At 30.4% G+C, this 23,733-nt stretch overlaps 1 protein-coding gene across 4 annotated transcripts in view; it reads left to right on the top strand.

Annotated features, from left to right (window-relative positions):
* Positions 1 to 23,733, top strand: part of LOC114324271 (filamin-A) — a 219,180-nt gene that overhangs the window by 132,403 nt on the left and 63,044 nt on the right. Inside the window, exon 18 of one of the 4 annotated variants that reach the window (XM_050658790.1) lies at positions 15,347 to 22,546. The exons of the other annotated variants lie outside the window; for them this stretch is intronic. Coding sequence (XP_050514747.1) covers positions 15,347 to 15,369 — 23 coding nt within the window. The 3' untranslated portion in view covers positions 15,370 to 22,546. Of the gene's footprint in view, positions 1 to 15,346; positions 22,547 to 23,733 lie in introns of those variants that run through there. 4 annotated transcript variants of the gene reach the window in all.

The following is a 23,733-nucleotide window of genomic DNA, read 5'->3' on the forward strand; positions in this document are numbered from 1 at the left end:
CTGCTACTTTTTCCTCAAATGAGTAGGTACATTTACCTATGTGAAGTTAGCAATAGATTTCAGCAATAGATTTTATATCTTCAAAATTATATTTGTACGTTTGTAAGTCTCATTTATATAAAATTCAAACATGTTTTCCGACCTTTCCATTCAAATTAAACAAAAAACTATAATTATCGTTTATTAACAAAAAATTAAAAAACTTTACAACTTTACATATATGACGCTAACAATCAAAGTACATCAACTGGAATGTAACTTTTTTTTGTTTACAATCAAAGATCAATATCTTACTAAGCAAATATCAAAAAATCAGGATGGATGCCCCCCACCGTTATTTTTTTATTTACACTTACATTTTGCGATTTTCGAAGTATCAATGGATATGAAGACGTCTGCATATATGACGCTAAAAATCAAAGTACATCAACTGGAATGTAACTTTTTTTTGTTTAAAATCAAAGACCAATATATTACTAAGCAAATATCAAAAAATCAGGATGGATGCCCCCCACCGTTGTTTTTTTATTTACACTTACATTTTGCGATTTTCGAAGTATCAATGGATATGAAGACGTCTGCATATATGACGCTAAAAATCAAAGTACATCAACTGGAATGTAACTTTTTTTGTTTACAATCAAAGATCAATATCTTACTAAGCAAATATCAAAAAATCAGGATGGATGCCCCCCACCGTTGTTTTTTTATTTACACTTACATTTTGCGATTTTCGAAGTATCAATGGATATGAAGACGTCTGCATATATGACGCTAAAAATCAAAGTACATCAACTGGAATGTAACTTTTTTTGTTTACAATCAAAGATCAATATCTTACTAAGCAAATATCAAAAAATCAGGATGGATGCCCCCCACCGTTATTTTTTTATTTACACTTACATTTTGCGATTTTCGAAGTATCAATGGATATGAAGACGTCTGCTTATATGACGCTAAAAATCAAAGTACATCAACTGGAATGTAACTTTTTTTTGTTTAAAATCAAAGACCAATATATTACTTAGCAAATATCAAAAAATCAGGATGGATGCTCCCCACCGTTATTTTTTTATTTACGCTTACATTTTGCGATTTTCGAAGTATCAATGGATATGAAGACGTCTGCATATATGACGCTAAAAATCAAAGTACATCAACTGGAATGTAACTTTTTTTTGTTTAAAATCAAAGACCAATATATTACTAAGCAAATATCAAGAAATCAGGATGGATGCCCCCCACCGTTATTTTTTTATTTACACTTACATTTTGCGATTTTCGAAGTATCAATGGATATGAAGACGTCTGCATATATGACGCTAAAAATCAAAGTACATCAACTGGAATGTACCTTTTTTTTGTTTACAATCAAAGATCAATATCTTGCTAAGGAAATATCAAAAAATCAGGATGGATGCCCCCCACCGTTATTTTTTTATTTACACTTACATTTTGCGATTTTCGAAGTATCAATGGATATGAAGACGTCTGCATATATGACGCTAAAAATCAAAGTACATCAACTGGAATGTAACTTTTTTTTGTTTAAAATCAAAGACCAATATATTACTTAGCAAATATCAAAAAATCAGGATGGCTGCTCCCCACCGTTATTTTTTTATTTACGCTTACATTTTGCGATTTTCGAAGTATCAATGGATATGAAGACGTCTGCATATATGACGCTAAAAATCAAAGTACATCAACTGGAATGTAACTTCTTTTTGTTTATAATCAAAGACCAATATATTACTAAGCAAATATCAAAAAATCAGGATGGATGCCCCCCACCGTTATTTTTTTATTTACACTTACATTTTGCGATTTTCGAAGTATCAATGGATATGAAGACGTCTGCATATATGACGCTAAAAATCAAAGTACATCAACTGGAATGTAACTTTTTTTTGTTTACAATCAAAGATCAATATCTTACTAAGCATATATCAAAAAATCAGGATGGATGCCCCCCACCGTTATTTTTTTATTTACACTTACATTTTGCGATTTTCGAAGTATCAATGGATATGAAGACGTCTGCATATATGACGCTAAAAATCAAAGTACATCAACTGGAATATAACTTTTTTTTGTTTAAAATCAAAGATCAATATATTACTCAGCAAATATCAAAAAATCAGGATGGATGACCCCACCGTTATTTTTTTATTTACGCTTACATTTTGCGATTTTCGAAGTATCAATGGATATGAAGACGTCTGCATATATGACGCTAAAAATCAAAGTACATCAACTGGAATGTAACTTTTTTTTGTTTACAATCAAAGGCCAATATCTTACTAAGCAAATATCAAAAAATCAGGATGGATGCCCCCCACCGTTATTTTTTTATTTACACTTACATTTTGCGATTTTCGAAGTATCAATGGATATGAAGACGTCTACATATATGACGCTAAAAATCAAAGTACATCAACTGGAATGTAACTTTTTTTTGTTTAAAATCAAAGATCAATATATTACTAAGCAAATATCAAAAAATCAGGATGGATGCCCCCCACCGTTATTTTTTTATTTACACTTACATTTTGCGATTTTCGAAGTATCAATGGATATGAAGACGTCTGCATATATGACGCTAAAAATCAAAGTACATCAACTGGAATGTAACTTTTTTTTCTTTAAAATCAAAGACCAATATATTACTCAGCAAATATCAAAAAATCAGGACGGATGCCCCCCACCGTTATTTTTTTATTTAAACTTACATTTTGCGATTAACGAAATTGTCAGAACAAGTTATTTAATTAAAAAAAGTTATGTATTATTTTTCATTTCATTTAACCAGTTGATATTTCCCCAAACAGGTAATACTTTCGGGTACTTACCTAGAAATCTTTATTAAAATTTTAATCCGAAACCCGCGTAAGTTCGTGGAACAGACAATATCATTCCTGTCCAGATGTGTTTCATCCTTTAAAATATTGCCGAACAATTATATAACTATATTTTGAAGTTAGCCGCGTTTTATTGCTTACCCCCAATAAAAGCACGAAAAATTCTAAATACATGTATTTCACAATGATTGTGTAAAAATATGCAAATGTTACTAAGAACCCGAAAATTTTATTATTTGAAAATAATAAGACATTCAATAATTTTGAAAATGTTGGTCATTATATTTTGCTACGTCGCCACAGTAAGACGGTACTAAAATAAGTTTTATTTTACTTTTAATTTCAATAATTATTAAATGTGTATATTATTCAAAAAGGACTAATTAGAGAGAGAATTAGAGTCTAGTGATTAGTTTAAACTTAAAGTTTGTGGAAACAGAAACTTTTACCAACCATTAGGTTCCAGAGTACCTATTCTAAAAATTATTTCAGCATTGCCAAAGGTAAGAAATATAAATATAGTTTTTAAAGGACATTCTTTGTGTGGTATTATCGTTTTTTGACATTTTTTCCAACAAAAATGTCAAGAAAATATATAAATAATTATGTTTTGACACCGTGTTGAAAAATTTTTAAATTAATAAAAGGATTTTTTTATAGAATATTAATATGAACAAAGAAAAAATCGAAAAATTGGCAAATTTTTTTTTAAACGTCAAATTGACCGAGCAGCAAATACGAAGATTAAAAACTTCAAACCCAATTTTCAGCCAAGCTTCAATAGCTTTATTTGGAGTCGATTCTAAATTTAAAAGATTGTGTATATATAGGGCAATTAGCAGAAATACTTGTAATTTATTTTCTTTTTTTAATAGCAATAATTCGCAATTTAATTTTAAATCAAAAGCTGAAAATAAAAGTACATTACAATTGCCAGCAGATGATTGCGATTTCGAAGATCAGTTAATTTTCAATAATATTCAGGATGTTAGTATATCGACTGACAATTTAGACATCTCATTGTTGGAAAACGCAGATGTTTCTGATAATTCTGAAATTGACCAAACTTTTAATGTAACAAATGATAATATTAATATTGACAGAAATATTGTAAATTTGTATAAATCTGCTGATATTGATAATAATATTTTACCAAATAGTTCCAAAAATATATACCCAACAATTGTTGATATGAGCAAATATTGTGTATTAGAGGGTAAATTTGAAATAAGTAAAGAACAAAATATTTTTAATAACGCTATGGGTAAATTTAATAAAGATTACCATTTTGTAATCAAACAAAAATTTCAAATTGTTAATAACACATGTATTTTTAATATTCGTTCTTGCAATTATTTGAAAAAAAATAAAACAATAATAATTTATGGCTACTGTGCTCACAATACGTGCAAACACTTTAAGTTCATTTGTAATAGAGGCAAGGGGATCAGTGTCAAAGTGTTCAGTACCGATATTAATTTTTCACATGGTTCAAAATTAACCAGTCATGTACGTGGTACTGAAAGATTATTGTTAGGTAATAGATTGGAAAAGGCATCCACAACAGAAATTCGTGCAGAAGATTTACATTCTTGTGTTAGATTAGTACAAAAAACAAAAAATTTAAAAGATGTAAAATCGGAAGATGTATATCGCAAAATAAAATCGGAAAATAAATCAAGATTAGATAGATGTCAGGATGATGTCATTGATATGGTCTTGATGGGTGCTGTAAATTCTAATTACATTAAAACCGTCGCCTATCCATTAAAAGTATTTATTTTTAGTAGGGAACAAATTAATTTTATTAAATTTTATCTAGACGAAAACGATAACTTACCTTCTCTTTTCATTGATGCGACTGGTTCGGTAGTGCGTAAACCTTATACTTCATGTAAAAGGGTTTTATATTACTGTGGGGTTATTCAGTGCAAAAACAACAGAATCCTTCCTGTTCTAGAAATGATATCTTCTGAGCATGATACATGTACAATTGCTTGTTGGCTTTTAAATTTTAAATTTTTTTCATTAAAACAAGGATTAAAATGGCCATTGTTTCGTAGTATAACAAGCGATTTTAGTATGGCGACATTAAATGCTGTATCTATTAGTTGGAATTGTCTATCATTACAGGACTATTGTAACAGTTTTTATAATTTGAAAGAAGATTTGAAAGTAAACTTTTCAAAAAAATTTTGTATAATTAAACTTTGTTGTGCACATATGATAAAGTTATTTTCAAACTTAGTTAACAAATGTTACACTTGCAAAACAACAAAAACTGTTTTAAAAGAAATTTTAGCATCATTTTTCAATTTATATAATGAACAGCAAATTTTTTCAGGCATAAGAGATATATTTATTTTAACATTATATAAATATGAAAACGAAATCGTTATTAATAGTAAAAATAATTTATTTATATCTTTTATCGATCCTAACGTTAAAAACCTAATTGCAGATGAAAATAATGTCAATTTTAATCCAGAAATAAACTTTACATTTCAAAATATTTATGAAAATAGTAAGTACTACCAACATTTTTTAATTTATTTTGATAAAATCAAAAATTCATCTCGAGCTGTTCCACCTTCCTCAAATTCTTTAAACCCATATTTTAGTGAACGATTTGCAACTTTCTTTTTAAAACACTATATACCTTATTTACCTCTGTGGACATCACAAATAGATTCGACTAGAAGCAGTAACGCTTTAGTAGAAAGTTATTTTAATATATTGAAAAACAACATTTTAAGTAAGGAATCGTTTTTAAAATGTTCCCGGTTTGTTAGGAAGGTAAGAAAACATGTGCTGTTTCTCCATGCAGAACTAAAGTATAATATTCCACGGAAAAAATGTGCAACACGAAAAAATAAAATTAAAATTCCAGAAGAACGTTGGTGCAAAAGGCAAAAAAGTAAAACTACTTATTTCAAACAAAAAACAATTAAGAAAATTATTCAAAAATATGACATTCCAAATTATGAAAAGCCTTCGGTAAAAACAAATGTTTTATATTATAAAGAAAATGTGCATGATATTCATTTCCCTGAAATAGGAAGAGATTATGTCGTTTTTAAACATGAAAACCAAAAATTATATCGTTCCAGTTTTCTTACGTTGTTATCACATTCCAATACCACAGAAATGTGGCTAGATAACGAAGTCATCGATTATTTTTTGTGCTTAATATGTAAAAACACAGATATTAAACCAATTTTCTGTAACCAAGTTAACTTATTTTTAAACAATCAAAAAATTATATTTTCTATTGAAAACATAGAAGAATTTTTATTTCCAATATATTCTCCTGGTCATTGGTCACTTGTTTACATTAATTTAAAACAGAAATCATTTCAGTTATTTGATCCTCAGTTTAGTAGCAGTCGTAAAGCAAAATTTTACTATAATAAATTTAATTTCATATTTAAAAATTTAAATATTATTTACAACAATTATCCAACACAAAAAGATGGATATAATTGTGGGGTATATGTTTTATATTTTGCAGAAACCACAGTTAAAAAAATTCAATTAGATTTTAATTTTGAGCCAGCTATTTACAGACATTATATATTAACGATAATGTTAAATTCTTCAGAAAATCTCAAAAACAACTGTCTGTATTGCGCACTTCCCAACGGAGAAATGCGATGTATCAATTGCAAAAGACTTGATCATAAGGTTTGCGCTATTAACATTTCAGACATTTATAAATGTGGCTTTTGTTTTTAGCGTCATATATGCAGACGTCTTCATATCCATTGATACTTCGAAAATCGCAAAATGTAAGTGTAAATAAAAAAATAACGGTGGGGGGCATCCATCCTGATTTTTTGATATTTGCTTAGTAATATATTGGTCTTTGATTTTAAACAAAAAAAAGTTACATTCCAGTTGATGTACTTTGATTTTTAGCGTCATATATGCAGATGTCTTCATATCCATTGATACTTCGAAAATCGCAAAATGTAAGTGTAAATAAAAAAATAACGGTGGGGGGCATCCATCCTGATTTTTTGATATTTGCTTAGTAAGATATTGATCTTTGATTGTAAACAAAAAAAGTTACATTCCAGTTGATGTACTTTGATTTTTAGCGTCATATATGCAGACGTCTTCATATCCATTGATACTTCGAAAATCGCAAAATGTAAATGTAAATAAAAAAACAACGGTGGGGGGCATCCATCCTGATTTTTTGATATTTGCTTAGTAAGATATTGATCTTTGATTGTAAACAAAAAAAAGTTACATTCCAGTTGATGTACTTTGATTTTTAGCGTCATATATGCAGACGTCTTCATATCCATTGATACTTCGAAAATCGCAAAATGTAAGCGTAAATAAAAAAATAACGGTGGGGAGCATCCATCCTGATTTTTTAATATTTGCTAAGTAATATATTGGTCTTTGATTTTAAACAAAAAAAAATTACATTCCAGTTGATGTACTTTGATTTTTAGCGTCATATATGCAGACGTCTTCATATCCATTGATACTTCGAAAATCGCAAAATGTAAGTGTAAATAAAAAAATAACGGTGGGGGGCATCCATCCTGATTTTTTGATATTTGCTTAGTAATATATTGATCTTTGATTGTAAACAAAAAAAAGTTACATTCCAGTTGATGTACTTTGATTTTTAGCGTCATATATGCAGACGTCTTCATATCCATTGATACTTCGAAAATCGCAAAATGTAAGCGTAAATAAAAAAATAACGGTGGGGAGCATCCATCCTGATTTTTTGATATTTGCTAAGTAATATATTGGTCTTTGATTTTAAACAAAAAAAAGTTACATTCCAGTTGATGTACTTTGATTTTTAGCGTCATATATGCAGACGTCTTCATATCCATTGATACTTCGAAAATCGCAAAATGTAAGTGTAAATAAAAAAATAACGGTGGGGGGCATCCATCCTGATTTTTTGATATTTGCTTAGTAAGATATTGATCTTTGATTGTAAACAAAAAAAAGTTACATTCCAGTTGATGTACTTTGATTTTTAGCGTCATATATGCAGACGTCTTCATATCCATTGATACTTCGAAAATCGCAAAATGTAAGTGTAAATAAAAAAATAACGGTGGCGGGCATCCATCCTGATTTTTTGATATTTGCTTAGTAATATATTGGTCTTTGATTTTAAACAAAAAAAAGTTACATTCCAGTTGATGTACTTTGATTTTTAGCGTCATATATGCAGACGTCTTCATATCCATTGATACTTCGAAAATCGCAAAATGTAAGCGTAAATAAAAAAATAACGGTGGGGAGCATCCATCCTGATTTTTTGATATTTGCTAAGCAATATATTGGTCTTTGATTTTAAACAAAAAAAAGTTACATTCCAGTTGATGTACTTTGATTTTTAGCGTCATATATGCAGACGTCTTCATATCCATTGATACTTCGAAAATCGCAAAATGTAAGTGTAAATAAAAAAATAACGGTGGGGGGCATCCATCCTGATTTTTTGATATTTGCTTAGTAATATATTGGTCTTCGATTGTAAACAAAAAAACTTACATTCCAGTTGATGTACTTTGATTTTTAGCGTCATATATGCAGACGTCTTCATATCCATTGATACTTCGAAAATCGCAAAATGTAAGTGTAAATAAAAAAATAACGGTGGGGGGCATCCATCCTGATTTTTTGATATTTGCTTAGTAATATATTGGTCTTTGATTTTAAACAAAAAAAAGTTACATTCCAGTTGATGTACTTTGATTTTTAGCGTCATATATGCAGACGTCTTCATATCCATTGATACTTCGAAAATCGCAAAATGTAAGTGTAAATAAAAAAATAACGGTGGGGGGCATCCATCCTGATTTTTTGATATTTGCTTAGTAATATATTGGTCTTTGATTTTAAACAAAAAAAAGTTACATTCCAGTTGATGTACTTTGATTTTTAGCGTCATATATGCAGACGTCTTCATATCCATTGATACTTCGAAAATCGCAAAATGTAAGTGTAAATAAAAAAACAACGGTGGGGGGCATCCATCCTGATTTTTTGATATTTGCTTAGTAATATATTGGTCTTTGATTTTAAACAAAAAAAAGTTACATTCCAGTTGATGTACTTTGATTTTTAGCGTCATATATGCAGACGTCTTCATATCCATTGATACTTCGAAAATCGCAAAATGTAAGCGTAAATAAAAAAATAACGGTGGGGAGCATCCATCCTGATTTTTTGATATTTGCTAAGTAATATATTGGTCTTTGATTTTAAACAAAAAAAAGTTACATTCCAGTTGATGTACTTTGATTTTTAGCGTCATATATGCAGACGTCTTCATATCCATTGATACTTCGAAAATCGCAAAATGTAAGTGTAAATAAAAAAATAACGGTGGGGGGCATCCATCCTGATTTTTTGATATTTGCTTAGTAATATATTGGTCTTTGATTTTAAACAAAAAAAAGTTACATTCCAGTTGATGTACTTTGATTTTTAGCGTCATATATGCAGACGTCTTCATATCCATTGATACTTCGAAAATCGCAAAATGTAAGTGTAAATAAAAAAACAACGGTGGGGGGCATCCATCCTGATTTTTTGATATTTGCTTAGTAATATATTGGTCTTTGATTTTAAACAAAAAAAAGTTACATTCCAGTTGATGTACTTTGATTTTTAGCGTCATATATGCAGACGTCTTCATATCCATTGATACTTCGAAAATCGCAAAATGTAAGTGTAAATAAAAAAATAACGGTGGCGGGCATCCATCCTGATTTTTTGATATTTGCTTAGTAATATATTGGTCTTTGATTTTAAACAAAAAAAAGTTACATTCCAGTTGATGTACTTTGATTTTTAGCGTCATATATGCAGACGTCTTCATATCCATTGATACTTCGAAAATCGCAAAATGTAAGCGTAAATAAAAAAATAACGGTGGGGAGCATCCATCCTGATTTTTTGATATTTGCTAAGCAATATATTGGTCTTTGATTTTAAACAAAAAAAAGTTACATTCCAGTTGATGTACTTTGATTTTTAGCGTCATATATGCAGACGTCTTCATATCCATTGATACTTCGAAAATCGCAAAATGTAAGTGTAAATAAAAAAATAACGGTGGGGGGCATCCATCCTGATTTTTTGATATTTGCTTAGTAATATATTGGTCTTTGATTTTAAACAAAAAAAAGTTACATTCCAGTTGATGTACTTTGATTTTTAGCGTCATATATGCAGACGTCTTCATATCCATTGATACTTCGAAAATCGCAAAATGTAAGTGTAAATAAAAAAATAACGGTGGGGGGCATCCATCCTGATTTTTTGATATTTGCTTAGTAAGATATTGGTCTTTGATTGTAAACAAAAAAACTTACATTCCAGTTGATGTACTTTGATTTTTAGCGTCATATATGCAGACGTCTTCATATCCATTGATACTTCGAAAATCGCAAAATGTAAGTGTAAATAAAAAAATAACGGTGGGGGGCATCCATCCTGATTTTTTGATATTTGCTTAGTAATATATTGGTCTTTGATTTTAAACAAAAAAAAGTTACATTCCAGTTGATGTACTTTGATTTTTAGCGTCATATATGCAGACGTCTTCATATCCATTGATACTTCGAAAATCGCAAAATGTAAGTGTAAATAAAAAAATAACGGTGGGGGGCATCCATCCTGATTTTTTGATATTTGCTTAGTAATATATTGGTCTTTGATTTTAAACAAAAAAAAGTTACATTCCAGTTGATGTACTTTGATTTTTAGCGTCATATATGCAGACGTCTTCATATCCATTGATACTTCGAAAATCGCAAAATGTAAGTGTAAATAAAAAAATAACGGTGGGGGGCATCCATCCTGATTTTTTGATATTTGCTTAGTAAGATATTGATCTTTGATTGTAAACAAAAAAAAGGTACATTCCAGTTGATGTACTTTGATTTTTAGCGTCATATATGCAGACGTCTTCATATCCATTGATACTTCGAAAATCGCAAAATGTAAGTGTAAATAAAAAAATAACGGTGGGGGGCATCCATCCTGATTTCTTGATATTTGCTTAGTAATATATTGGTCTTTGATTTTAAACAAAAAAAAGTTACATTCCAGTTGATGTACTTTGATTTTTAGCGTCATATATGCAGACGTCTTCATATCCATTGATACTTCGAAAATCGCAAAATGTAAGCGTAAATAAAAAAATAACGGTGGGGAGCATCCATCCTGATTTTTTGATATTTGCTAAGTAATATATTGGTCTTTGATTTTAAACAAAAAAAAGTTACATTCCAGTTGATGTACTTTGATTTTTAGCGTCATATATGCAGACGTCTTCATATCCATTGATACTTCGAAAATCGCAAAATGTAAGTGTAAATAAAAAAACAACGGTGGGGGGCATCCATCCTGATTTTTTGATATTTGCTTAGTAATATATTGGTCTTTGATTTTAAACAAAAAAAAGTTACATTCCAGTTGATGTACTTTGATTTTTAGCGTCATATATGCAGACGTCTTCATATCCATTGATACTTCGAAAATCGCAAAATGTAAGCGTAAATAAAAAAATAACGGTGGGGAGCATCCATCCTGATTTTTTGATATTTGCTAAGTAATATATTGGTCTTTGATTTTAAACAAAAAAAAGTTACATTCCAGTTGATGTACTTTGATTTTTAGCGTCATATATGCAGACGTCTTCATATCCATTGATACTTCGAAAATCGCAAAATGTAAGTGTAAATAAAAAAATAACGGTGGGGGGCATCCATCCTGATTTTTTGATATTTGCTTAGTAATATATTGGTCTTTGATTTTAAACAAAAAAAAGTTACATTCCAGTTGATGTACTTTGATTTTTAGCGTCATATATGCAGACGTCTTCATATCCATTGATACTTCGAAAATCGCAAAATGTAAGTGTAAATAAAAAAACAACGGTGGGGGGCATCCATCCTGATTTTTTGATATTTGCTTAGTAATATATTGGTCTTTGATTTTAAACAAAAAAAAGTTACATTCCAGTTGATGTACTTTGATTTTTAGCGTCATATATGCAGACGTCTTCATATCCATTGATACTTCGAAAATCGCAAAATGTAAGTGTAAATAAAAAAATAACGGTGGGGGGCATCCATCCTGATTTTTTGATATTTGCTTAGTAAGATATTGATCTTTGATTGTAAACAAAAAAAAGTTACATTCCAGTTGATGTACTTTGATTGTTAGCGTCATATATGTAAAGTTGTAAAGTTTTTTAATTTTTTGTTAATAAACGATAATTATAGTTTTTTGTTTAATTTGAATGGAAAGGTCGGAAAACATGTTTGAATTTTATATAAATGGGACTTACAAACGTACAAATATAATTTTGAAGATATAAAATCTATTGCTGAAATCTATTGCTAACTTCACATAGGTGGTACATTTTATCAACTTTATTGTTTTTTAAAAAATAACGCGTAAAGATAGGAATAAAAATATTGATAATTCAAATATTGTTAATATCAAACTGCATTTTGACTAAACGCAACCTTTATACACATACTGCACTTACTACGTGTGGCCTAACTTTTACAACAATACTCTGGCAAAGCTATAATTTTCCAAAATTTTTGAATGTGTTTAATTTGTAGAACAATTACATTTGTTTTCAATACACATTTCATTCGTCTACAAATAGTTTCTCATGACTTTTGACGTAAAATAATTAGGGAAGCAGGAATTCGACAGTTTAGAATTTTCATGTGAGTTTCCAATGGTCCTTTTCACAATTCACCACTCGGTACAGTGATGTACAATATACATTAGTATTTGCCTTCATTCGGATTTGTTTGTTTGTTTAAATATTCACTACTGATGTATTCTGATTTACTGAACGTTTTGAATATTTTTTGAACGTTATATTTCAAAAAAGTTTTCCAGAAAATACAGAATTATCAATATCTATCAATATCATTAGAATATTGAACAGAAGAATTCCTTTTTTTTTGGTAAAATTAATAAGTATAAGATACAAAAAAAAATAAAAATCAAAATTTGCAGTATTTTTGATATCAACTATTTTACTTCAAAAGATATTATCACATCAAGTTTAAATAAGTAAACAGACCACCAACACTTACAAATAATGTTTTAACGAAAGAATTAAAGTTAAAAAAACGCCCTTGTTATTTTAATATTTTAAGTGCTAACTTAAAATATATATTTAATTATTAAGAATATGAGACCTTATAGTGTTTCATTTTTCTTTCTTGGCTGTTTTGTTTCAGTTTTTCACAAAATAAAAAATTTGGCAAACATAAGATACTTTTTCGTCAAGAAACTAACTGAATTTTGAAATGATTATTTATAATAATTAGTCGAAAACAGCAACTTGATGTACAAATATACAACCTACTTCGTATACGTACATAAATGAATTATTTAATGACGTCAGACCAGATAAACAACAGACATTAGGTGAAGACGAAGGATCAGAAATACGAAAGGTAGAACAATTGTATGTTATAAAGTAAGCAAAGAACAGCAATGGTGTTGGCCCGGATAACATCCCGGAAGATATGTTAAAACTAATTAAGGAATAAAACATGAAAATATTGGTTCAGCTTTTCAATCATGTGTAGGTACTCAACTGGTGAAATCCCAGAGCACAGGTTAAGGTCTACACACTTTCAAGTTATTCTTACGTATCATCCACAGAAGAATAAGAAATAGGTGTGGAGAAGATTACGTGAAACGCAGTGTGGATTTAGAGATGGATTGGGAACTAGAGAAGCACCTTTTGCACTGAATGTTTTTCTACATAAATGTCGAGATCGGCGTAAAAATGTCTTTGCCGTTATTAATTTATTATATTTATTATTGATTATAAAAAAGCATATAATTGACAAATTATATTGGCGTCAGAGAGCGACCAAATATTGCTGAATCAAATATTGAATCAACCTTCTAATTATCGGATTTGACGCCATTGGATATTTAGGGGGTAAACTTCTCCTTAGAACAACAAAAAAAAGAAATTCATAGGAAAAATTATTGACATTTCTGGAATATTTCTTAATATTTCTAGAAATAATGAACAAAGCTATACATTGTTTGGTTTAATAATGAATTTAGATACGCCATAGCGTTGATTTCAATCAACGGCCATAGTCATGGTGAAAAGGGTAATTCTGCAAAAGAAGGTATCTTTGTATTCCTAAGTGCACTAGCACGATGATCATGAATAATAAAACTAGATATCCTACATTTTGAGCTATCACGAATTTGGAATACTTATTTAAACTTGAAAATCTCACTTTGCTTATTTGTATGATGTTATTAAGTTTCTCTCGTTTATTAAGCATTTCGTGTAGTTTTTTTGTGCTAAAATGCAATGTCATCAAAGTTGTTTTCAACGTACAGTAACCAGAGCATTTAATATGATGCGAGCTGCACATTTCTTAAGCAATGTTTGTCTTGCTATCTACCTGTTAAATGCTTATAGTAAAGAACTCGATATAAGAACGACCTTGACCGATCTGTTTAATGGATAAAAATTATTTGATATGTAATTTCGTATGTCAAAAATTATAAAAACAAGGGGTTCCCGATATAATTTTGTTCAGACTATAATTAATTAATAATTAAAAAATTACTTTTTTATAAATTCTACTAAAACGTTTTTGGCCCGAGCAGATATTATTTTAGATTTTTTGGATCATTCGAAACAAAAAAAGGTCTTTTGTAATTTTACTCTTAAGCTGATCGTTTTCGAGTCAAACAATTTAAAATTGAAAAACGAACGGAAAATGACGATTATCAAGGCTCAAAAACACAAGTAAAAATTATTACTTTTGTAATCATCAAGTGCCTAAATTCAAGTTCAAACCTTTTTCTATCATGTCTTGATAAAATTTTTTAGAACGACTTGCGACCGGGCTGCTATTAAAATGCAATGTTTTAAAATGAAATAAAACCAAAACACTTATCAAGAACTGATTTAGGTTTAAACTTGAATTTAGGTATTTCTTAAATTCAAAAATGATATTTTTTACTTATGTTTTTGAGCAGCCTTAAAAATCATTTTTCATTTTTTTATGTTTTTTTTGTTTTAAATTGTTTATAACTCGAAAACGATTAACTTAAGAGAAACATTACAAAATACTTTGTTTGCTTGTTTAGAATGATCCAAAATAGAATTTATAAAAAAGTCTTTTTTTTAATTATTATATATGTTTTGTTTATCATTTTTAACGTACTAAATTACATATCAGATAATTATCCATTAAACAGATCGGTGAAGGTCGTTCTTATATCGGAGCTACTATTAGAATGTATTTTGTTTGCATTATCTTGTAGTTTATTGTATATATAATGTATTTATGTAAAATTTGTATATGTGTACTCATTCTCTGTGAAAATATACGCATGCTAACTCTTTCTATTTCGTTTTTTGTTCTCTCCTGTTTCATTTATCAACTACTATATGCACCTTTTTTCACTTTTAGGTCACAGACGTTACGTGTACTAGACACTTTTGACTTCTCTTTGTATATGTATTTACTAACAACAATTTTTTATCTAACAACCCTTCCGTTTCCCTATACTCCTTTCTATTTTAAAGAATTTGATGTTAAAACGAAAAAAATTTAACACATTTTAAAATTAGTTAAAGGAATGGTGTTTTTCTATATACGGTTTTGTATAGTGTCCGTGATTCTAGATTGTACAATTTCTATTTAAGTAAAAATGTTTTCAATATATTTTTTATTTATTGTTTTAAATTTAAATTTAAATTTAAAATTTTTTAAATATGTATAAAAAATCTTAATAGTCTTGATGTAAAAAATCTTTCAACGTGGAAAAGAAAATACACGTCTTGTTGGTAAGGGAAATGCATAATGTATATATTTTTACATTAATTACTTTACTTACATAACCTCTCAGACGTCTCCATAACGTGAGATATAAATACCGTGAGATGCAAGTTCTATAGTACCTAAAGTACTAAATTAAGTATTGGAGTTGACGTCGCATTGTCATGTGCGAATGGATTATGTAAACTTAAATTTTTTTTCTATTCTCATACTTCAATATAATCAATTGATTTCCCTACCTGTAAATTTGAATATATTTTTGTGTTGTGAATGATCATAGAAAAAATCATGTACATAAAACTTGTGTTTAATTATCATTATGATACTCGTATTCTATACGAAACTCGCCGCTTCGTGGCTCATTTTGTATCCATCATACTCGCATCATAATGACTATCATTAAATGCTCGTTGCATAATATATTATTGATGGATTTGATAGTTATATTTTCATTTAGACTTCCATTTTTTTGAGTTGAATAAAATTATTACAAGATATTTAGGCGTCCAATCAATTGAAATAAGTTAAATAAAACCAATATGACCAAATGTATTGAATACATTTTGATATCTCTGATACTGTTAACCACTTCATAATTACCAATATCATAAATCCGAAAAGCTGGTATTTTTTCACAATTAAAAAAAAAGTTCTCCTACAACTAGGGACGAATTTAATCACTTTTTTTTAATTCAAAATTTGCTTGTTTATAACAATTAAAAAACTAATTATCGGCATTTGAAAGATCAACGACTGAAGTACAGACTTACCTTGAATGTGCATACCTTGAAAAATATTGCCATTACAGAGTTGTCTACAAAGTTTCAAAATATAGACCTCCAATTCGTAACTTGGAGTGGTGAAAGGGTTACTTTAAATTTTGCGTTATAAACTATACACCGCTTTTCGTTAATGCATTTTGAAGTTTCTTTTTTAATTTGTTTGTACTCTTTTCATAAATTACGAATGTCCCTTTTGTTAATAAATTTATGTTAAATTAACGATGTAAAGTGTTTATTAAATAATTACCTCCAAATCCGTTCAAAATGCTTTACATTCGTTCAAAATATTTCATTCAAAAGAAACTTTTTGTTTATATAAGGGACTTTCGGCACTCGGTAATGATGTAATTTTTCATTCTGCGTTTAAATTTTTTTTATGCCCAGAAACACGACCCGACACAGAGAGGACAAAAAGATTGCTAGACACAGCGGAGATAAAAACCCTTCGAAAAATCGATGGTAAGACTCTATGGGACAGAGCTAGAAGTACAGATATACGACGGAGATGCAAGGTGGATAACATTAATAACTGGGTAAGAAACAGAAGAATAGAATGGAATGACCACATAAGCCGAATGACAACCAATAGGGTAGTCAGGACAGTGAGAAACGGTTCCCCAATAGGAAGACGATCAGTGGGAAGACCACGAAAACGATGGAACGACAACTTACTAGAGGCACATTGAAAAAACAGACAGAGTCATGTCTATACAAAAAGAAGAAGAAGAGAAGAAGAAGCATTTAAATTTTTCAAAAATATTTATATTTCAAAAAAAATTTCTCAGGATTCGAAAAAAAAATAAATGCATATAAATAGCATTGGACCAAGATTTTGCGCCTACCCCCTTAACATTAATTAAAACTAAATAATTTTTAGGTTTTTTTACACTTTTCTAAGCAACAAAATAGTTCAACATTCGTAATCCGCCACTTAAAGATTTTAACGTGTTTTATGAATAGTTACATACCTCGAAATCCGTTGACAATGCTTTACTTTTTACTTGTACACGAAAGTTCTTAAAATGGTGCAATTTGGTCTTAAATTGTTAATAAATGTAAGAAGTCTCGAATCCACTGCAGGTAACAAAGGTTTTGGTTACCGATGTTCATAAAACTTACAAAACTTGTCAGATACATGGCGCCAGATCAAAGTTCCCAATAGACTACTTTCTCTGGACTTTAAGGATCTAACATTTATTAAGATCTATGTACTTGGAAAAATTTTTGGAATCAAGATATTAAACATGACGATGAGAAACTTTGACAATAAATATAATAACGATCCAAATGATAAGGGACTTACGGAAGAGATTATTATGAAATTAGGAAAACATTATCGTTAGTATAACAACAAGTCATGGACCTAGATGGCTTGTAGTAAATACTAATTTACATACAACACACTTTTGCATGATAGCATAATATCTTCTTTCATTTTACATAATGGATGTTCTGACCTTGAAAACCTCTGCTTTCTTTGAATCACTGGAATCATTCATATTTTTCAAAGGTTACTTCAATACCCACGCATGATTTCTATGACAATAATCAATTCAAACATCAACTTTTAACAAAAATTTTTTTAAAGATTGTACATATAGGTACCTACGTAAATAATAGATAATTATCTTACTTTCTGTTATATCATACTTATTCGAGAAGGCTTTACCATCTAATGTCAGATATAAAAGTTGTCATGCGTTTTGGAAAACCTTTCTCCTGGAAAATTTTTTCAGTTTATTTGATGGACCTCAATTCTACCAAGAGATATTATAAAAGTCAATCTTAATATTAACATTTTCAAAGGTAGGAAGGATACTAGATTAATGGGATTCTTCTTTATTAGAAGGACATTATGTGGTTTTGTTTACAAAGCCATTACAAAGTCAAAAGGTATTGCTACTTAGTGATACACAACACATATTATATTATTATACACATAGTATATTAGGAGCTACCTATGCTCAAAATTAGGTATTACATCTTTAAGAGAAGAGAAATGATACGTACATTTCTATATTATAATATACAATATAACTTGTAAAAAGTTAAAGACGTATAAATATATATTGACGAAAGACAAAGTAGTTGCAACTGAATAAAAATGGTATACATTTTTATTTTATAGTCGTATTACTCCGTAGAGTAACTAGGTGCATTTTTCCGTTGGAACTTTACCAGCTGCAGACGGGGGATGTGAATTGCATAGTGTAGAATTCCTTCCCTCTCGTCTTAACTGCAGCATCCATTTGACTTGCAAATTGTAGAAGTCTTGGAGGTGTCACCAGGAAAGTGTACCAATAAGTTTTCAATTTAAAAATCTTTTAGTAATATTTTTAATATTTTCAATATCAAGAATTTACTATTAGGATTGAAAACTACTTCGTCTTTCAATGCCAGATGGCGCTAGCCACCTACTATCATCACTTCAGTTGCAATGGGTGGGAAAACCTCTCGATGCGAATCAGTTAAAATATGGAGAACAGTGCCTACGTTCTTTCCGATGAAGGCTCCAATAAGAGCCGAAAATCGCGATTCAAGGGACTGGACTGCACTCCGTATTTTAATTGAAAAATAAGATTGTTTTGCCTTCGCATTGCAACTGAATAAAAATGGTATACATTTTTATTTTAAAATATATATTGCTTTGAAATGAAAGCATCATCCGTTATAGCTACCAAATGCAATTTCTGTTAGTAAAAGTTATTTTTTTATTATTTTTCTCTAATTATTCTTAATATATACCTAATTGATACATTTGCTTGCATAAACTGCTTTAATAAGCTCGGATTTTATGAATGCCATTTAACCTAGCATGTAAAACCTTTTTTGTGACTAATTTTCTCTTAATTACTAACAACACATTTGCATAAGACGTTATAAAAATTGATCGAATCGGTATAAAAAGCTAAAATTGAAGTTTGACCTAGATCCCAAAAGTTTATCGAATGCAATTGAGCGACAGAAATGTTAATAGACAACAACAATGTATGGATATTAGTTATTAAAATTACAGTTCGAGTTTCATAACTACAAAAGTCTCCTTGATGTGTCCAAAAGTCTATGAATTCATGGATTTTAGACAGGGTATCTTGAGAAATATTTTCTTCATTCTGCCGTCTTCTTTCTCTTAGACCGTCCGCACATGGGTCGATCGAAGACATGTCTCGAAGTTCGCGCGTCTTGCTCGTCTTGTACGAACCCTGCGACACAAGCGATTGCCCTCTGCACACTAGTCGATTCTGTTTTTATAAATTAACGCATTTTTTATATAGTAACCAAAACGACTATTTCGATCTGTGAAGAGTACGGTATTATTACATTTTTATACGGTTGCATTATACAGTTGAGGATATTTTTCTACTTCCTTAACGAATTTTATAATAAACATCTAGAAACAGAAGTTCAATGTTTTCAGAATTTTACATTACAAACAATATATTTCCACAAGGCTAATAGTACTACAATCAACGAACATATCATTCACCGATCTTTAAAAAGACTAAAATTTAATTTAGGGCAAAAATCAACAAAAACGAAGCAAACAAATAAAATAATGACTAAACGTGCGTCTCACTCGAACTTTCTCGTTCGCTTCAGATCGCACGGAACGAGAGTCGTACAAGACGAGGATATTTTGCAATCGTAAACGCCTCGTGTACGGAGCCCAATGCCACAACGAAGGAACTTGAGTGGCAGGGAGAGATCTACGCGATTTGAATCGAGTCGAGTGCTTCGAGCGTCGCTCCATATGCGGACGGCCTAAGACCGTCCGCACATGGGGCGACGCTCGAACTACTCGACTCGATTCCAGTCACGCAGGTCTCTCCCCGCCAGTAAAGTTCCTTCGTTGTGGCATTGAGCTCCGTACACGGAGCGTTTAGGATTGCAAATCTCCTCGTCTTGTATGACTCTCGTCGCTTGCGATCCGTAGTGCACGAGAAAGTTCGAGTGAGACGCACGTTTCCAGTCATAATAGGTAGTTTATTTTATTTGTTTCCTTCGTTTTTTGTTGTTTTTTGCGCTGAATGAAATTTTACCTTTATTTAAAGATCGGTGCATGTTATGTTCGTTGATTATAGTACTACCTACTAACTTTGTGGAAATATATTGTTTGTAATATAAAATTCTGAAAACATTGAACTTCTGTTTCTAGGTGTTTAATGTAAAATTCGTTGGGGAAGTAGAAAAATGTCCTCAGTATAATGCTCATTGTATTCAAACTATACTAAAAATGTAACAATACCGTACTTTTCATAAATCGAAATAGTCGTTTTGGTTGATATATAAAAAATGCGTTCTTCCTGGTTGGAAGATGTGAGCAAAATGAATCGACTAGTGTGCGGAGAGCAATCGCTTGTGCCGCAGGGTTCGTACAAGACGAGCAAGACGCGCGAACTTCGAGACGTGTCTTCGATCGACCCATGTGCGGACGGCCTTAGTCTTCTGCCCTAAGGTTTACTACCTAGTGCTTTTCTTGCTAATTTGTCGTCATGTATACTCACTACATGACAAGCTCATCACTATCTAGGGTCACCACTGGCGGATCTAGGGGAGTGTCACGGGGGTCATGACCCCCCAATAATTGTAAACCCAGTTATCCTAGGGTTGGTAAGACTAAGTGACCTTGCATCAGAGAAAGGTAACTAAATCATCCTCAAGACCCATGACCCCCCCCCCCCCAAACAAAATTTCTGGATCCGCCACTGAGGGTCACTGAAGTCAAGTGAATTCTGAGATAGGTATTTTTTGTACAATCGTTAACAATGAACTTAAAAAAATGAAATTTATGAAAATATCAACCTCAATGAAATAATGAAAAATCTCAAACCTCAATGAAATAATGAAAAATCTTCTAATAAACGGACCAAATGTCAAACGAGTGGAAAAATATGTATACCTGGAAACAGTGATTAACTCCACAAATGATTAATAATTCCAGGAATTTAAAATCAGGATAGAAAAGATACTAGAAAACCCCAGCAATTTAGTGTGACGATGAATTGCTACGATTAGTTGATTTTTTTAAAGCTGTTTAGACGCTGCGATATATTGTCGCGATTCATTATAAACTGAAACAACTCGATCGTTACAATAAATTGATGCAATCCGATACCAACTCCAATCCAACTCGAATTCCGATAAATTGCTGCGATATACCGTTTACACAGAACGATAAATTGAAACAACTCGATCGATATCGACAAATTGTTCGAATTTATCGCGGTGTCTAAACGCTGCCTTAGAATTAGATTGGCGAGGTGCACTCGCATTCTAAAAATATCGTAAACAGAACAGATCACAACCAAAAGGCTGTGTAGGGTGAATAAAAAAAGGAAATTTTGAACATAGTCAAAACAAGAAAATTGAAATACTCCGGACATTACACCTAGAGGGACATACACCTTATTCCAACTGATTGTGCAGAGAAAGGTCGAAGAAAGAAGAAGCGTAAGAAGGCATAGAATATTGTTTTTATCACATCAAAATGCTTTTTTACACAATATGGTGCTTAGGACACTAACTTTTATTTTTAGGCTAATTTCTCGTACGAGTTTGTGCTACAAATCTTACGTTTTCGGATCTTGACATGCTGCTTTACTTATGATATTTAAATTGGAACACCAATTGGTCTTACACCTCATTTAGTATCAAATTCCTCTGATATCATGTAATTTATGTTGACCATAAGTTAAGTGAATCCGAACACATTTTTCAGAATGCCGAAAATCTATTGAATACTTAGTTTTGATTATCAGTTGCATTGGACAAAATGTATTTAACAACATAACAAATAATATTCAATTCAAGATAACTATAAAAATGGTGAACTAACTTCTCGAGACATGCAAGTTCGCGAACTTAAATCTTTTTCAATGATATTCGACGAACTTATATTTTTTTATGTAGCTTAATGCCTCAACAACTTATGGCGAACTTAATATTGCATTACATCAATTATATCTCAGAATCTTAAGTATAGTATATCTAACAGTTTTTACACAAAATACCAAAAGTATATTTAGAAAAAAATATATATATATATGTATTTAGAAAAAAATGGCATATCATATCAGATAAATTGAAATTTGGTGCTGATTTTTTAATAATAAACGTTTTTGGTAGGTCTTTAGCTTATAATCGATCAATTTTTGTAACATAATGAACTATTTATGGGTCAAAACATTTACAGTCCTACCTTCCATAGTTCACAAAATTATTTTTCAATGAGTACACTACAAACAAATTTTGCATGACATACATGTTTTATATGATTTCTTTTATATCATTGTAAGTTTTGTCGATGACATATTGCAAATTACATACAATTTTTAAGATGTTTATTTTTCATTATCTTAATATGAAGTAGCAGAACTATTACTAGACTGAAGAAATGAAAATAAATCAAGCAGAGAGTGCCTTACATCAGCATTCAGCAACTCAGGTGGTGGTACCTTGATCCCTTGATGATCACAATCAAGGGTTTCAAAAGCACGTCCTAGGACAGTTATAAAAAGTTTTGGCGATAGTCTGTCACCCTGCCTGACAACCCTTTGAATTTTTGCTTCGCCATTGTTTTCCTGTAACTTTATTACGTTTGTTGCATTTCTGTAAATATTATATATTAATCTGGAATAACGGCTATCAATGCGACTTTCATTTAATGCTTCAATTACACTATCTAGTTCTACCGAGTCAAACGCTTTGTGTAAATCTATAAACACTAATACCAGAGGTATGTTGTATTCTATGGATTTTTCAATGAGTTTTTTTTATCGTTTACAGGTAGTCATTGGTGCCAAAATTTGATCAAAATCCCGCTTGCTTTCTGGTTTGGTACAGATCTAGTTTTTATCAAATCTCGTTGTTATGATTTTGTTAAGAGTTTGTACATGTGACTTAACAGGGTGATTTATTGGCTTTCATCTTATTCATTGATTGTTTGATCTTCTATATTTTTTAACAACTCAATCCGGTTTGTTACTATTTCATCCTGTTTGTTTTTAATTTGATTATTGGACTCTTTCCAGTTTTTAATTTTCTTTGGACTTCTTACCTTCCAGATTTTTTCTGATTGTTTTGTGTACGTGTTAATTCATCTTCCTGATTTCTTCTTTATTCTTCTTCTTAAAGTGCATTGGGGTTGACTGCTACTCCTCAGTCCCCTCTCCTCATTGGGGTTGGCTGCTACTACAATTGCAAACTCTTCTCTGTCTTCAGCTGTTCTTATTAGCT

This window comes from Diabrotica virgifera, chromosome 1, assembly GCF_917563875.1.
Source record: "Diabrotica virgifera virgifera chromosome 1, PGI_DIABVI_V3a".
Taxonomy (NCBI): Eukaryota; Metazoa; Arthropoda; class Insecta; order Coleoptera; family Chrysomelidae; genus Diabrotica; species Diabrotica virgifera.